Genomic DNA, 19214 nt, shown 5'->3' on the forward strand with positions numbered 1-19214 from the left:
CTCAAAATGGATTAAATATTTAAATGTAAGACTGGACACCATAAACCTCCTAGAAGACAACACAGGCATTACATTCTTTGACAATTGTCTTAGCAATATTATTTTTGGATATGTCTCCTCAGGCAAAGGAAACAAAAGCAAAAATAAACAAATGGGACTACATCAAACTAAAAAGCTTTTGTGCAGCATAGGAAACTATCAACAAAATGAAAAGGCCACCTACTTACTGGGAAAATATAGTTGTCATTGGACTCACCATCTCTCTGTCTTTCCAACTCATAGCTCTACTTTTTCTCTTTGTTGGTTTTTCTTTCAGGTAGACTCTCTCCTTATGATACCAAGATGGCCACCAGCAGCTCCAAACTGACATCTCTACCAGTATGAAAACCCTAAAGAAAAAACCAATTCTATTTTCAATTGTCCGTATAAAATCCCAGGATTGAGTCTCATTAAACCATCATAGAACCATGATATTCATCATTACACCCAACACGGAATTAGCACAGTGACCAGGTGTATGACATACACTGAGTGGCTTTTGCATGTAGCTAAAAAGTCAAGTGCTAGTCTTTATTATGTGGTGGCACACAGCTAGTTAATTGTCTGCTGATTCTTGGGTTTCAGACAGTATACTTAATAAGAATGCAACATTCAGAGCCTTGGAAGGACAAACCTGGATGTTATAATGCGTTGACTATTCTTTGAGGCTTCAGGTAGGTTTCTCCAAGAAATTGACAACTTTCAGTTGAACTAGAAATGGGAAAAGAAGCATATACATCTTTGTTCAAAAGGCTTTTTCTGCCTAATATCCAAGATGGATGACAGTCTAGTAATCTTGAGATGTATAAGACTGGAAAATATAAATTCCTGTTCTATACTAAGGTTAGTGCCAGGAAAAGCATGGAGGAAAAAACTAACTGGGAAATAATTGTGGAGAAAATTTGATTCCCCAGGATACTCCTAAGTGTTTATTTTTTTGCTGAAGTAAAGTATGATTGAGAAATTGCAAAATATGGTACATATGACTATGGCTCCCCAAGGATGTCCACATCCTAGTCCCCAGAACCTGTGAATATGTTACTTTACATGGCAATAGGGACTCTGCAGATGTGATTAAATTAAGAATCTTGAAATGAGAGCACTATCCTGGATTAGCCAGGTAGATCCAATGTAATCATAAGAGTCCTTAGTAAGAAGAAGGAGACAGGGGATCAGAGTGAGAGAAGGAGGTGTTACAATAGAAACAGAAGTTGGAGTAATGCAGGATCAGGAGGATACAAATGTGGATGTAGTCTCTAGAAACTGGAAAAGGCAAGAAAACAAATTCTCTCCTAGAACATCCAGAAGGAATGCAGCCCTACCAACCCATTTTAAACTTCTTAACTACTGAACTGTAAGATAATAAGTGTGCATTGTTATAGGGCACCAAGTTTATGGTAATTTGTTATAGCAGCAAAAGGAAACTAATACATGACAGAGGCAAATAATGCAAGCAGAAAAGAAATGTAAACAGAAACCCAGGAAAAACAAAATAAAATAAAAATACATGAAACACATGGTCTAAGAAAAAAATTAAAATGAAGCTACTGGTTAATAAAAGTGTAACAAAGAGTATACAGTTGACCTTAATACTAGTAACATTTTCCTTCAAAAAGGCGAGAAGTTTTACTTTGACTCTATAAAGAAGAAAATATAATCTTGGCATAGTAAATTGGGCTGGCGTTGAATAAATTTTACTGTCATAATAATATAAAGACCCTCTAGTGCTTTTCAACTTTAAGAGTTAACTTATGGCAAAATATAGAAGACATAGTTGTGTTTGTAAGACAAAATGCAAATTTCAACATCCTTGACAGCAAAAATTTAAAGTTTAGTTGACAGGAGGTAGGATATGGAAAGAGGATGAAAAGTAAAAAATAAAATAGATGCATTCATACTATGAACTTAAAAAATGGGAGTTAAATGAGATTGTTGAAAGTTAATGGAACAAGAAATAGAGGGTTATGAATATACACTAGAGCTATAAAGATGTACAGTAGAAGAAATAAAAATAAAAATATCAAACATACGGAGGAAAGGAGAAAAGACAGGAATAATGTTAAGTGAGCTAAACTCTCATTTTTCTTATCAAGTTATGACTAGTTTTTAACTATCAGTCTCAGGCAGTATCTATTTATCAGCAAATACTCTTTGGTTAAGTAATTAATATCCAGAATAGTTCAAGTCAGAAATTGTTAGAAAAGACTAACTGTGATAATAGGACAAAAGGGGCAATCAGAAGGCGAGAAGCTTCACTGATGAATTCTATCATGCATTTAAGGAAGGAAAAGTGGTAATCCCACACAATATAGAAAGTAAACAAGGGAACACTTCACAACTTTTTTTATGAGGCCACACTATCCTGATACCAAAATCAGATAGGCATTACAAGAAGAAAAAAGTTAAAAATTTGAAATAAAATATTATGAATTCAAATCTAGCAACATATTAAAAAGTTAATATATCTAGACAATGAGATTTGTCCTAGAAATGCAAATTTGGTTTAATATTCAAAAATTAATCAATGTAATTCACCAAATTAAAGTAGCAAAAGCACATGATCATCATAATAGATGCTGAATAAGCATTTGACAAACTTCAGGAGCTGTCATGATAAAAAAAATAATCATTGGTGATACACATGGAAAATCTAAAGCTAACATCACACTTAATGGTGAAAGATTGAACACTTTTCCCTTGTAATTGAGAATAAAGAAGGATGTTCACTCACACAACCAACCTATATTCAATACAGCCAGTGTAAAATAAGTCAAGAAAAAGAAATAAGGAGCATACACATTGGAAATATAAAACACTTTTTTTCCCTCATAAACATGATTGTTTACACAGAAAATCCAAAATAATCTACAAAAATAGCTATTAAAATAAATATGAGTATAGCAAGGCCACAGGATACTATGTCAATATACAAATATATATATATAATTATATATATATATATATATATATATTTCTAGAAGAAAACAGAAGAAAGTATTCATGGACTTGGGGTATATAAATGTTTCATAGAAAGTAGAAAAAAATAAAATTAATCATCAAAGAAAAAATTGATAAATTGGACTAAGTCAATATTAAAATCTTACTCTTCAAATAGATTCTCTTAAAAAATAAAAAGAGCAAGCCAAAGATTGGGTAGAAAATATTCACTATACATACATCAGACGAAAGACTTGCATCCAAAAAATATAAAGCATCCTTACAGCAAAAAATAAGAAGAAAAAAAATTTTTAATGGGCAAAAGATTTAAATAAGTACCTCACAAAATAAAATATATTAATAACCAATAGGCACACGAAAAAACCTTCAACATCATTAGTCATCATAGGTATGTAAAATGAAACCACAATGAGATGCCACTTCACATCTACTAGAATGGCTTAAATTAGAAAGACTGATAATATAAAGTGTTGGTGAAAATACAGAGCAATTGGAACACTCGTATATTGCTTGTGGGAATTTTAAATGGCACAACCACTTTGGAAAAGAATTTGGCAGTTTCCCATAATGTTAAACACATACAACCTAGTAACCCTACTTCTAGATATTTACCAAAGAGAAATGAAAAGAGATCCACACAGAGCCTTTACATGAGTATTCATAGCAGCTTTGTTAACAAAAGCCCACAACTAGAAACCATCCAAATGTCCATCAACAGGTGACTAGATAAACAAATTGCTCTCAATCCATGCCATGGAATACTACTCAGCAATAAAACGAAAACAAACTTCAGATGCATGCAACAATATAGATGAATCTTGAAAACATGCTGAGTAAAAAAAAAAAAAAAGAAAAAAAAAAAACCTCAAGAATTTCACACCCAGGCTTCCCTGGTGGCACAGTGGTTGAGAGTCCGCCTGCCAATGCAGGGGACACGGGTTCGTACCCCGGTCCGGGAAGATCCCACATGCCGCAGAGCGGCTGGGCCCCTGAGCCATGGCCCCTGAGCCTGCGCGTCCAGAACCTGTGCTCCACAACGGGAGAGGCCGCAACAGTGAGAGGCATGCGTACCACAAAAAAATAAATAAATAAAATAAATTAAAAAAAAAAAAGAATTTCACACTGTATGCTTCCATTTATATAAAATTTATTAGAACAGGCAAACTAATCTATAGTGACAGAAAACAGATTAGTAGTTGCCTGGGATTAAGTGTGGAAAGGATTAAAAGGGAAAGGACACAAAGGATGATAGAAATGTTCTATATTTGTGGTACTTACTACATAGTTGTATTCATTTCTCAAAATGCATTGAACTGTATGCATATAATAGGTGCATTTTATTGTAGGTAAAGTATACTTCAATAAAGATTACCTTTAAATTTGGGAAAAAATGTTACTTTCAAAAAATGAATTGTTACAGAATTGTGATTTAAAGACTGGATTATAAAAAAGGATGAATAAGTACCACAGATGCATGATACTAAATTATGAAGTAGGTTAAACTTCTTTTTTAATGCTCTTTAACATTTTCTGTAATCTGCTCCTTTCTCCCTCCCAACCTCTGAAAATGCCTGGAACATTATTTTCAAAGAGAAACATGAGAGTAACAGTAGAAGTAATAATACCTCACTTTTGATTAGTCACTATAGTTTACTAACCCCATATACTATCTCATTCTATTTTTAACAACCCCATAGGTAGACCTTTATTATTTTTCATTTTACAGTGAGAAAACTAAAGCTCAGAAACTACTAAAATTCCCTAAAGCAGTATCTTTGCTTCATTTAAGTCTCAGCTCAAATGACACCTTCTCAGAGACGTCTTTCCTGAACTCACTTTCTAAAATAGTACTTGTCTATTCTCTTATGGGCTTTATTTCCTCAAATATGTACCACTAAACTGACATGAGGACAAGAACTTTGTCTATGATGTTCACTACCATATACACCTAGTTCAGTGTTTGACTCATAGTCAGTTTCCAATAAATGTGCTGAACATTGAAGTAGTTTGCCTGAAGTTATAGAGCAAGGCCAAGGTTCTAACCCAGATTTTTCAACTCAGAAAATCTATTTCAGATTCTATTTCATTCTAGAGTCTGAAGCAAAACCCTGTCTCCTGACCCCAAACACTTCAAGTTCCATTTGTCCCTTTCTCCTGATCCTATGACCCTTTTTATTATTTCTTCTGAATCATCCAAGCAGAAATTGTAGTTTTGGTTAGTGATACCAATGAGGGATGAGCTAGTTCTAGGTCTGAACATCATTATCGCTTGAAATTCTTTTTTTTAAAGCAAATTTTATTTTCTATAGGCTACAATGAAGAAAACCCAAGGAATAAACCTATAGTAACTCAAATGAATTAAAAAGCAAAGGCAAAATACCAGGTACATGAAGCCTGTGTCTTATTTATCTTTGTATCCCTGTTGCCAGGTATACAGGCATACTTCGGGGATACTGTAGGTTCGGTTCCAGACCACCTCAACAAAGTGAATATTGCTATAAAGAGAGTCACACTAATTTTTTGGTTTTCCAGTGCATATAAAAGTTATGTTTACACTATATTGTAATCTATTAAGTGTGTGATAGCATTAGATCTAAAAAAATGGACATATATAAAAAATACTTTATTGCCAAAAAATGCTAACCATCATCTGAGGCTTCAGTGAGTCCTAATCTTTTTACTGGTGGAGGGTCTTGCCTCGAAGTTGATGGCAGCTGACTGATCAGGGTGGTGGTTGCTGAAGGCTGGGGAGGTTGTGGCAGTTTCTTAAAATAAGACGGCAATGATATCTGCCACATTGGTTGATTCTTCCTTTCACCAACATTTTGTCTGTAGCATACCATGCTGTTTGGTAAAATTTTACCCACAATAGAACTTCTTTCAAAATTGAGGTCAATCCTCTCAAATCCTGCTGCTGCTTTATCAACTAAATTGATGTAATATTCTAAATCCTTTACTGTCATTTCAACAATCTTCACAGCATTTTCACCAGGAGTAGATTCCATCTCAAGAAATAACTTTTCTTTGTTCATCCTTAAGAAGCAACTCTTCATCCGTCCAAGATTTAGCATGAGGTGGCGGCAATTCAGTCACATCTTCAGGTTCCACTTCTAATTCTAGTTCTCCTGCTATTTCCACCACATCTGCAGTTACTTCCTCCACCGAAGTCTTGAACCCCTCAGTCATCCAAAAGGGTTGAAATCAACTTATTCCAAACTCCTGTTCGTGCTGATATTTTGACCTCTTCCCATGAATCACGAATGTTCTTAATGGTATCTAGAATGGTGAACGCTTTGCAGAAAGTTTTCAAGTTACTTTGCCCAAATCCATCAGAGGAATCACTATCTGTGAAGGCAGCTATAGCCTTACGAAATGTATTTCTTAAATCATAAGACTTGAAAGTCGAAATGACTCCTTGACCCATAGGCCGCAAGATGGATGTTGTGTTAGCAGGCATGAAAACAACATAAATCTCATTGTACATCTCCATCAGAGCTCTTGGGTGACGAGGTGCACTGTCAATGAGCAGTCATATTTTAAAAGAAATTTTTTTTTTCTGAGCAGTAGGTCTCAACAGTGAGCTGAGAATATTTAGTAAACTGTGTCATAAACGGATGTGCTGTCATCCAGGCTCTGTTATTCCATTGATAGAGCACAGGCAAAGTAGATTTTGCATAATTCTTAAGGTTCCTAGGATTTTCAGAATGACAAATGAGCACTGGCTTCAACTTCAAGTCACCAACTGCATTAGCCTGTCCTTTGACGCTTTGAAGAAAGGCATCGACTTCTCTATGAAAGTCTGAGATGGCATTGTCCTCAATGGAAGGCTGTTTCCTCTACACTGAAAATCTGTTGCTTAGTGTAGCTACCTTCATTAATTATCTTAACTAGATCCTCTGGATAACTTGCTGCTGCTTCTACAACAGCACTATCTGCTTTACCTTGCATTTTTATGTTATGGAGATGACTTCTTTCCTTAAACCTCACGAACAAATCTCTGCTAGCTTCTTCAGTTTCCTCACCTCTCTTGGCCTTCATAGACTTGAAGGGAGTTAGGGCCTTGCTTGCTCTGGATTAGGCTTTGGCTTAAGGGGAATGCTGTGATTGGTCTGATCTTCTATCCAGAAAGCTAAAACTTTCTCCATATGGGCAATAAGGCTGTTTCACTTTCTTATCATTCATGTGTTCACTGGAGTAGCAGTTTTAACTTCCTTCGAAAACATCTCCTTTGCATTCACAACTTGGCTAACTGTTTGGTACAAGAGGCCTAGTTTTTGGCCTATCTCAGCTTTCAACATGCCTTTCTCACTAAGCTTAATCATTTCTATCTTCTGATTTAAAGTGAAAGGTGTATAACTCTTCCTTTCATTTGAACACTTAGAGGATATTGTAGGATTATTAATTGGTCTAATTTCAATACTGATGTGTCTCAGGGAATAGGGAGGCCCGAAGCGGGAGAGAGAGAGAGATTGAAACATGAGGGAACAGTCAGTCAATGGAGCGGACAGAACACACAACATCTATGGATTAAGTTCTCTGTCTTATATGGTCATGGTTCATGGGGCACCAAAACAATTACAATAGTAACATCAAAGATCACTGATCGAGGCTTCGCTGGTGGCGCAGTGGTTAAGAATCCGCCTGCCAATGCAGGGGACATGAGTTTGATCCTTGGTCCAGGAAGATTTCCACATGTCTCGGGGCAACTAAGCCCATGTGCCACAACTACTGAGCCTGTACTCTAGAGCCCGCGAGCCACAACTACTGAGCCCATGTGCCAAAACTACTGAAGCTCGTGTGCTGCAACTGCTGAAGCCCACACGCCTAGAGTCCATGCTCTGCGACAAGAGAAGCTACTGCAATGAGAAGCCCGCGCACCACAATGAAGAGTAGCCCCCGCTTGCCACACCTAGAGAAAGCCCACATGCAGCAATGAAGACCCAACGCAGCCCAAAAAAAAAAAAAAAAGATCACTGATCATAGATCACCATAACAAATATAATAATAATGAAAAAGTTTGGAATGGTGTAAGAATTACCAAAATGTGACACAGGGACACAAAGTGAGCAAATGCTGTTGGAAAAATGGAGCTGATAGACTTCCTTGACACAGGTTGCCACAAATCTTTGACTTGTAAAAAACATAATATCTGTGAAGCACGATAAAGTGCAATCAAATGAGGTATGCCTGCAGTGCCTGACAATTAGTGAACTCAAGTATTTGTTATTTATATGACTTAGACCACATCCTCTCTCCCAATACCACACACTCACAACTGTCTCCTGAAGATATTGGTGTGTTTTTAATCTTCTCCTGAAGATATTCGTGTGTTTTTAATCTCAGTACTTCCTGCTTTTCAATCGTAAAGTAACACTTTGCTAGAGTTGTTCTACCTAACTCATACCCTTCCTGCTACTGAGGCTTCCCCAGATAAAAAAAAAGCAATACTGTATACCGACCACTATGTTGCTCATGAAAGTAGAGACTATACTTATATCTACTGATGACATTCTCCTGTAATTAAAAAATATATACAAGCAATAAGAATCTTATATAGTTGAAAGGTTAATTCTTCTAATAGTCTCAGAGCTTCCCTTCAGTTATATATCAGAAAAGGAAACATCACAGAAAATGACTCCTTGGGTACACAGAGCTATAACCTCATTAATAATGTTACAAGAAGCAGCTGCAGATAGAATCAAAGGGGTAAACAAGATAACTGGAAATGGCCCATCCCACTTGTTTTATTACCTTTAATAATAATGTGTACTAAACTCTCTGCTTTTTCTTGATGAAGAAAGTGCGATATGGGGAGGGGAATGTTTTACTATCTGCAACTGACATTTCTACAAGGCCACACTAGCAGAGGAAACAAAAATCCTGGAAGGCTCAGTAGCAAAATGTGGGAGATACAGCAAGGACTATGTAGTCAAACAACCCTGAATCTGAATCCTTGTGTCGTTTAGTAGCTATGGAATCTTGAGTACGTTGCTTAACTTGTCTGAACCTCAATTTAGCAACCTATAAAATAGGGATATTAGTATTGTCTTGAGAGTGTAGTCAAGAGAACTGAGTGAGATAATATGTACAAATGCTTAGAGCATTGGTACCTAATGCCTGGTACAAAGTAGTCCTCAACAAATGGGTGAATTAGAGTATAGGCTACACCATTATAATAAAAAGACCCCAAAAACAGTGGGTTAAAAAGTGGTTGTTTTTCTCTCACTTAACAGTCCCAAATTGGTGGGTGGGCTCAATTTGGTGAGATCATCCTGGGACGCAGATTGCTATTTCTGCCACTCTTCACATCAAGGACACTGCTGCAGTTGTAGCCATTATCCAGCCAGTGGAAAGAAGGAAAGTAGGAGTCCCAAGCAAGCAGCTTTATTCTTAAGGAAATGATGCTGAAGTTGCACACATCATTTCCAGTCACATCACACTGGCAAAACTTAGTCTTCTATAGGCCACATCTTGCTGCCTGGGATGCTGAGAAATAAAGCTGGGCAGTCATGTGATCAGCCAAATTCAGGTGTTCTCTTCCTAACAGGAAGAAGGGTTAGCAATTTCTGCCATAGCAAACTGGCTTTATTGCAGGAAACATCATAAAGGATGCTCTATAAGGGAAGTATACCACAAAGTAGATGAGTACCTGAAAAAGTGATTAACTTTCAGCAATGAATAACTGCAGAGCTAACAATATTCACAGATTTATGCATTTAAGCAAATTCGATCAGTTGTAGATTCTGATATCTTCAACCTGTGGACTCAGCCGCACTTGGTCCCTGAGCCACTTCTGAGCAATATGAGGAAGCATCAGCAGCTGGTTGGATCTAAAAATAGTCATGGTATTGTGTTGACCATGATTTGAGGGGAGTCCAGGGATCTCAGCCTTCTCTTAAGGCCTTCTAAGATGTATTCTGCGTTGGCTTCCTTATTTGATCTTTATTAATATCTGAGCATCTATATACTTGACTGTCATACCTCCTCCCTACTTCTTCCAGCACTTTCCACTAGGTAGGCCTTGTTTCCTTATAGTCCCAGCTGCTAGCTAAGGATCTTGCTACAAAATAAATCCAGGACTTAAAACCACAATGTTGCTACCCATCTGAGTTTTACTACTCCCTGATGCCTTGCACTCCCACTTCCTATCAGATAAGACTAACTTGGATATTAATGACAGCTGGAAGCAAGCTTACTATGCCCTTTGGACTTGCCATATTAGGCTGCCAACTATCAGTTTGTTGGGACTGAGTGTGCTTGAGGTGGGGCAATAAAGGAACCTTCAGCCTGGCAAATCTACAAACCTTATTACTGGCTTCTTTTCCCTTCCAGTCTCTGCCCCTAAGGTCCCAGGTATGCCTTTCAGTTACACTTGCCCGAATTATGACTAGAGCAGACAGGAAGCTTCAGGATAGAAGGGTCATGACAAAATGCCAGTTCCTGGAGAAAGAACTGAACAAGGCAGTAACTCTAGGACTGGGGTAAACTTGGCTTGACACTATGTTCCATGACAAAGAACTAAATCTGTCTTGTTCACTGAGTGTTTTCAGTGCCTAGCACAGAATAGTGCCTATTAGGAGCCAATATTTTCTGTTAAGATGAATGAGGCACTAAGCAGGGATGTGAGTTCAAAGAAGGGAGAAGCCTAGTTTTGAAAATCAAGACTCTAAATACACCAAATTTTCCTATCGCCAGTATCTCCTTATAAGAGAATCTACTCACACCACCAAATCTTGCCCCACAGCTGAGCCCAGCGACAGAACTGGCTACATCATTTATGGGGCCCTCATTTGAAAATTAAGAATTTCATGATAGTGACAGTGGAACATTAAAGTGAGTGTGGAGAGCCCTTCTGAGCCCAGGACCCCGTGTGACTGCACAGGTCACACACCTATGAAGCTGTTTGCCCAGCAGCCATGTTTACACAAGTAACCTTGCTCCCCAGACACAGGTGACCCAAGCTGGCTCAATGATATCCTCTCCAAAGAACTAAATCTAAGAGACATAGAGATTAAGTCAGTTAGATGGTGGTGGGCACTGAGTGATTAGTTAATGTGGACTTTTAAGGTGGTGGCCATTTGCAACCATGTGCATGCAGTTTCATAAGCAGAAAAGCCAGTTGTAGGAAAAACTGGAGAATATAGCAGCATTAGGTGAGATAACCAAGACACCATGTGACCACAGAGAGTATGAGAAGAGGGAGAGAAGCTACCTGATGAGTTATCAGGAGGCCGGATTATAGAGACTACTTTCCTGTTCCCATGAGGCCCAGCTGTACTTGAAATCCCCTATGCCCTCTTAGACAGAACTAGGATATTGTGTGTACTAACCACATACAGATCTATAATTGTTTCTGTATCTATCCATTTGTGTATGTATTAAGGGGATGCATAAGATGTCTCAGACTCTAATCCAGTATCACAGAAGGCTAGTTCATTCTAGCCTTCTCTTCTTGCTCATCTGTAACTTCCCTCTTCAACAGAGAGAAACCTGGCTCTTAACATCCACCATCCATTACTTATTTGTTCAACCCTTTCGATCATTTTTAAATTGGGCTGTTTATTATTTTTTTACATATAATAAATATTGAATAATCTTATTGAATTGTAAGAGTTCTTATTCTTTATTATTGTGGATACGTCTTTTATCAAGCATATGTGTTGCAAATATTTTCTCCCAGTTCAAGCTTTTCTTTTCATCTTCTTTCAAAGATCAAAATGTGGGGCTTCCCTGGTGGCACAGTGGTTGAGAGTCCGCCTGCCGATGTAGGGGACACGGGTTCGTGCCCCGGTCCAGGAAGATCCCACATGCTGCGGAGCGGCTGGGCCCGTGAGCCATGGCCGCTGAGCCTGCGCGTCCGGAGCCTGTGCTCTGCCACGGGAGAGGCCACAACAGTGAGAGGCCCGTGTACCACAAAAAAAAAAAAAAAAAAAAAAAAAAAAGATCAAAATGTTTTCATTTCAATGAAGTTCAATGTATTTTTTTTTTCTTTTATAGTTTGTGCTTTTTGTGTTCCATCTAAGAAATTTTAGCTTAAGCCAAGGTTTCAAAGATTGTCTCCTATGTTTTCTTCTAGATGTTTTATAGTTTTAGCTTTAGGTCAAATGATCCATTTTGAGTTAATTTTTGTCAACACAGTTCTCAAAAGATAGCATTTTTATTTTTGCATTTACATTTCTTTGGTTATATAATATTCAAATTACATTATGGCAGTAACAAGTCCAACTATTATGAACAGCTTAGAAAAGCACAACCAAGTCTTGGTAAGTGTACTACTCAACTGCGAGAGGGACATGCAGAGTATACTAGAGAATAGCCTCCCTAGCCTTGAGTCTTCAGCACTATGGGCCTCAATGGGCAAGTTTTACTGACAGAATGGAAAATTTTGGTTAATCTGGTATATAGGTAAACAGGAGATGGGTTAAAGAACATCTACCAGATATAAACAAGTGAGTTGACAGATCATTTTTGTGCCTGCCAAACTAGCCCCAAATTATGTCCTTATTTTCGGATGTCACAATTTTTAAAAAACTGGCAGACTTGAGTGGATTACAAACTGCTCTTCAGAGTTCTGTGACTCCATGGCGGTTAACTCAGTAATTCAAGTGAAAGAAGTTGCTTTTTTTGTTTTTCTACTTTGCATGGATTTCTTTTTTATTTTCTAGCAGCTCCATAGCTTAAAAGAAAGGGAGTAAAAGTTGGAAATAATGATTGAACAGATACTTACTCAGAGGAAATCAATCAGATATGTGTGCTGGATAGTACGTGTGGAAGACAGTGTTTGTTCCCTAACCAACAGCCATTTCCTCCTCTTCGCTGCACAGAACCCTGATTTTGTACCAGTAACAATGTACCCAATATAGTAGACACTAACAAAGCAGCAAAAGGTTGCCAGCTGCAGAGACCCAGTGCTTAGCCCCCATCCTGCTTGATCCTACCTCAAGAAAATGTTACAGTCCTCAGGCATGTCTCTGAGTTTTCACTTCTTAGTTAGTTGGCCTTTATAACATCCAAATAAGGTTGACAGGTAAATGAATAAATGGTGACAAGGTGATATTATAAAGAGGTCTTGATTCATTTTAGTTATTTAAGGTTGATTCATGAATTGCCTCACCAGGTTGATTCACATTTACATGTCTCAAGGGAGACCACTTTCTCTAGTTTCCTTGAAGACAGTTTACCAGCCTTACCAGTCTTAATGTCAAAATGTAAATATACTTGTTTAGTTCTCCTGAGAAGAATTTCTCTCTATAAAAATGAGCTTAGAATATTGTTTTACTTACCTTCAAAATATTTTTAAGCTTGAGTGATAATGTGCTATGGAAGAAAAACCTTATTTGATCTGATTTAATAAAATCAGAAGTCCCATTTTATGATTTAAGTATATATAATCTTATATTACAATTATTTTGTTTTATTAATTTGGACTATGTTGAGAAAATCATTTTTGCTGTTAAAAGAGCCTGCCTAATTTATTCTCTGAATTGTGAACAGATAAATTTAATTATTAGTCTCTTTACATTTCCTTTGGAAACATCTTCTCCAAACTTCAAATCATAAAAGCCAAGACTGATGTTTTGACTAACCTAAAATACAATGATTGGTAGGCACAAAATAAAGAACAGTTTAAAATGCCATTCCAGATAAATCTGAGAAGACATAGAAATATAACAAAAAGAAAATACCTACCTCAGCTCCATCACTTGAAGGCATGGCTGGAAGAGGAATCAGCAATGATGCCAAATAAGAAACATGAAAGTCATTTACTCCCAACCACAATTTCACAGAAGTGGAAACTAGGGCTCAGAAAGATTGAGTGATTAACTTTAGATCATATTCTTTGTCATTGGCAGGAGTCTAAATCCAGGTTTCCTTACTTCCAATCGTGTGTTATTAATGGTTGTTGTTTTCCATTAAATTATCTCTAGTGGGGATGATCACATCTGTTATGGCCATCTTTATGCTGGATATCAATGACTAGTCTAATTGGTCAGTCATCATTATCCTGGTGATCAAAATGATTAGGGAGGTTGACCCTTCTGTTTCATTCACTTCTGATGGATGAACTTCAACCTTGTCGTAGCTGCCCTGGCTTTTCGACTTGGTTTTATGAGCATAAATTCATCAACTTTTCCAGTTTTCCATTTCAAACCTGGGGAAAAAGAATTAAGAGACCTAAATCTAGCATGTACAGTTGTATAAGTAAATCAAAGATCTAAATCTAGCATGTAGAGTTGTATAAGTTAATCACAGATGATGAAGTGCTATACATCACAGTTCTGTGAGACATTATTCCCACTTTACAGGTAAGAGATATGACTTGTCCAGCTGAGTTGCAGAACCAGACTAGAAACAAGTTCCTCTATCTCCAAATCCTGCGCTCTTTCCACATTTTACCTATGGCAAATCACTTAAGAAAATATTTACCTTCTATTATAATGGACACGATTAACTCATTTCCGTTAAAAAAATGGGAAAGGCCAAATGTTTTTCTCATCTATTATTATTCTAATACTTGGAAAAACACAAACCTGAACAAGGAAGGTTTAAACATTTGTAGTAGAATGAATTAATTAATTCACAACAAACATGTATACTGAGCACTTACTATGCACCACAAGCTGTTAGTTATGAAGGGACAAACCTGTTTCTGGGAGTAATATGTAAACTGTAAACACTAATGTAGAGTGAAATTATTTTAAAAGAAAATTCACAAATTAGTTATAGCCTGTAAATCTCTGGATATCATTAGACAAAGTCCCAAATTAAAGACTCAGAAATGCTTACTAAAAAGAAATCTTCCCCGTCACCTACTTCAATAGCCACCCCTTCAAGATAAGGAAACCTAGAAGGTAGAGATTAACTGACTTGCCAAACATCACTTCACCAGTTACTGTCAAAGCAAGATAATTGCTTTAGAAAAGTTTAAAGTTTCAGGACACAATGAGAAGTCTTGAGACTTATTTGAAACTTTAACATCCAGGACCTAACAATGGTTTAACTTGTCTACAGCAAGTAAACATAAAACACAAAGGAAGCTTCTAGTTTCTTTTTCAGTAATGTGGCAATTCCCTGGTCCCTAATTGTGGAGAGATGACTAACTGGTTTATACATAACAGCTATCGGTAATGATCAGGCAAAGTTGGAGCCATTTACATTTCAACTACTTTGCTGTTTTTACAAAACTGAAAAGTACTGTTGGTGTTGATACAGTACCCCCTTCCCTCAAAGCTCAAGTTATCACTTTCAACTGTTATGTAGGATACTTTGAGCTGGAAAATTTTAAAGGTGTTATTTCTACAGCACATTAGCATAACAAACACAAAACACCTTAAGTCAATGAGCATGGCACTATATAGAATTAATGGAATGTAGACAAATGAGATGTGATCAGTAAGTGAATGCTTCGTTTTCAGTCCACTTTATTCATATCAAAGAGTTTCCTCAAAATTCAAAGCAATCTTAACTGTCATTAACTTCCACTGAAAGAAATGGAAAAATCCATTAATGGACACTGCTTGTCAAATTGGAATCTACATTCTTTTAAATCAGTGGAACACTGTAGGCATAGAACCTAAGCATAAATAATGCTGTTAGCAATTGGGTATCCATTCACCTTACTGAATGGCAAATAAAAAAGGCATGCAAACAGATATGAAGTACTGGCCAACTTAATTGCTCTTTAAAATACCTGTCTCAACATACCTTGCAAAGTATATACCGGAGGATAAAAGGAGAATGAGGCAAAGGAGGAAATCAGGTACAGAAGGATCTATGATGATGTTAACTTAATTTTAGCTGTAGCACCAAATTGGCCTCTGCTTACTTTGTTTATTCTGGGCATTAGGGTCCTGACTGCCAATGTTAATTGGGTCCATCAAATTTGGATATTTCACCTAATTGAAAATCTTTGAGGATTTCCTTGTAAAAGCACTAATTTAAAAGAATAAAACCTCCTCTATGGAGGTTTAACAGACATAAATGAATACAGTGAATTATAAATCAAGTAATAGGAATAAGTACTCATAGCAAATTACAAATAATCCCACTTTACCGAGCATCAATAAAACACAATAAAACTGAGTAATGAAGATAGACTCTTTATCCTCCATGTTAAAGTATAATTTTCAAAAAATAAAATCATGACTCTCAAGCAAATATAAAATTAACACATGTAAAAGATTTTCTTTAACTCATTAACCCTAATGAGAGAGCCAGAAAGATGTTATGATAAATTCAAAAAGAATTTAAGAAGCTGGACTATTTACAGGAAATTTAACAAAGAAATATTAAAATAAGATTGCTGGGTTAAGATATAAGCTGGTGATGACCAATAGGCCATAAATCTCTGGGGTTATCTGTTTGGAAGATAAGGAGTGTGATTAAATGAAACTATAACTCCATCTGAAATCCCTCCTCATCCCCCAAATCAAAGACTAGTGGGAGGGCTTCCCTGGTGGCGCAGTGGTTGAGAGTCTGCCTGCCGATGCAGGGGACACAGGTTTGTGCCCCGCTTCAGGATGATCCCACGTGCCGCGGAGCGGCTGGGCCCGTGAGCCATGGCTGCTGAGCCTGCACGTCCGGAGCCTGTGCTCCGCAACGGGAGAGGCCACAACAGTGAGAGGCCTGCGTACCGCAAAAATAAATAAATAAATAAATAAATAAAATAAAATAAAACATTTGTTATTTAAAAAAAAAAAAAAAAAAAAGACTAGTGGGAAACTGAAAAACAATGAGTTGAGAGAATCATCCTTTTACCTAAATTTGTATTTGAATCTCTAGTTATTCCTTTATGATAGTTTTCCTGGAAATGGAATTAGAGTTTCAAAGGCTATGAACTCTGGAGTCAGACCCATGATTATGTCCCCCTGCCCCTTCCCCTTATTACTAGCTTTGTGACCTTGGTAACTGAGGCCTAGGTTTGCTCATCTGTAATGTGGACATCATATTATAGAGATGCTAGATAATATATTTAAAAATTTAGCTCAGACCTATAGCTCAAATAGATGGTAGCAACCAAAAGCAACACCTCACTCCTACCCCACTTTATCATGCATTCCATTTAAATGTCATCTCTTCATAGAGGTCTTCCTCGTCCATCTCTTTCACCCCAGATATTCCCTACCAGAGTTCCTTTTCTTCTATAACCTTTTTACAGTTGGTAATTATTTACCTTGTCTGTCTTGACCATGGGACTAGAAGCTTCAGGAAGCAGGGTAATGTATATCTCATTCACCACTGTGTATCCAGAATCAAGCCCAGTGCTTGGCATATAGTAGACATTTAGAAAATATTTGATAATAAATGAATCTAAGCCCCGAATAGGACAGCATTACCCAGCATCATAGAATAGGGCTTATCATAAAAAATGTGGAAACCTGTATTTTTTCCTTCAGGCTTTGCCACTGTCAGGGAATTGAGAAAAGGATTTCTGGATGCATAAATTTTCTTTTAGTCATGTGCCGAAGGATACAGGATATAAGGATATAGGATATTTTTGAATACTGTATAATTGTGAATATTAAAATGTACAAACTCATACAACTCAATACCAAAAAACCAAACAATTCAATTAAAAAATGGGCAGAAGAACTAAACAGACATTTTCCCAAAGACATCCAAATGGCCAACAGGTACCTGAAAAGATGCTCAATATCACTAATCATCAGGGAAATGCAAATCAAAGCCACAGTGAGATATTACCTCACACCTGTTAAATGGTTATCATTAAGAAGACAATTGATAACAAGTGTTGGCAAGGATGTGGAAAAAAGGGAAAGCTTGTACACTCTTAGTGGGAATATAAATTGGTTCAGCCACTATGGAAAACAATATGGAAATTCCTCAAAATATTAAAAATAAATCTACCATATGACCCATCAATGCTACTTCTGGGTATATACCTAAAGGAAATGAAAACAGGATATTGAGAGATATATGCACTCCCATGTTTATTGCAGCATTATTCACAATAGCCAGGATATGGAAACAAGCTAAGGCCCACCAACAGATGAATTGTTCAGAAGCTGTGGTATAATATACACAAATGGAATATTATTAAGTCATGACAAAGAAGGACATCTTGTCATTTGTGATAACCTAGATGAATCTTGAGGACATTATGCTAAGTGAGGTAAGTCAGACAGAGAAAGATAAGTACTATATGATTCACTCATATGTGGAATCTAAAAAAGCCAAATTCGTAGAAACAGAGTAAAATGGTGGTTACCAGGGGATGGGGGCGGGGGAGGAATGGGATAGAACATACGTTGTTTAAGGGTACAAACTTGCAACAAGTAGTAAATAAGCCTTAGAGATAAGAACTTAGTTATTCTAACCACTCAAACGATGAGAAATGATAATTAAGTAAAATGATAGAGGTGTTAATTATTGATAAAATGACAATCATACTACAATATATAAATGTATCAAAATCAGTATGTTGTATCCCTTAAATTTACACAATGTTATATGCCAAATATATTTCTATTTATTTTTAAAATATTATTTATTATTTTTTATTTTTGGCTGCGTTGGGTCTTCATTGCTGAACGCGGGCTTCCTCTAGTTGCGGCGAGCGGGGGCTACTCTTCATCGTGGTGAGTGGGCTTCTCGTTGCAGAAGCTTCTCTCATTGCGGAGCATGGGCTCTAGGCATGCAGGCTTCAGTAATTGCGGCACTTGGGCTCAGTAATTGTGGTGCGCGGGCTCTAGAGTGCAGGCTCCAGTAGTTATGGCGCATGGGCTTAGCTGCTCCATGGAATGTGGGATCTTCCAGCACCAGTGCTCAAACCTGTGTCCCCTGCATTGGCAGGAGGATTCTTAACCACTGAGCCACCAGGGAAGTCCCATATACTTCTACTTAAAATGTACAAATATTCATTTTGTATTACATACCTAAATATAAATGAAACTAAATTTGTTTAACTTATGAGAACTCCAAAATGTAAGAGATTTATAAAGGTAGTCAATCCTTAACCGTATAAAATGCTGTTCTTCCCAAAGTAATGATAGATTAGATTTCTAGATGTATAAATTATAGGCATCCATCACCCTCATTTGTCACCCAGCATTTAGATATCCTTCTCTACTTCTCTGTTTCATTTAACATAACTCAAGCCTTTAGCAAACTCAAAGAAAAAGCATCAGTATAGAAAATCCATATGTGGACCTCTCTGCTGACGTAGTGGTTAAGAATCTACCTGCCAATGCAGGGCA

General features: G+C 37.0%; 1 protein-coding gene across 1 annotated transcript in view; it reads right to left on the bottom strand.

Annotated features, from left to right (window-relative positions):
- Nucleotides 1-19214, bottom strand: part of LOC309811963 (uncharacterized protein) — a gene marked incomplete at its 5' end in the record, with an annotated part of 234192 nt that overhangs the window by 129107 nt on the left and 85871 nt on the right. The window contains one exon of the mRNA XM_082635325.1: nt 228-389. Within this exon, the coding sequence (XP_082491451.1) occupies nt 228-389 (162 nt within the window). The remainder of the gene's footprint in view (nt 1-227; nt 390-19214) is intronic.

This window comes from Mesoplodon mirus (genome assembly GCF_964341445.2).
Source record: "Mesoplodon mirus genome assembly, chromosome: 11".
NCBI lineage: Eukaryota > Metazoa > Chordata > Mammalia > Artiodactyla > Ziphiidae > Mesoplodon > Mesoplodon mirus.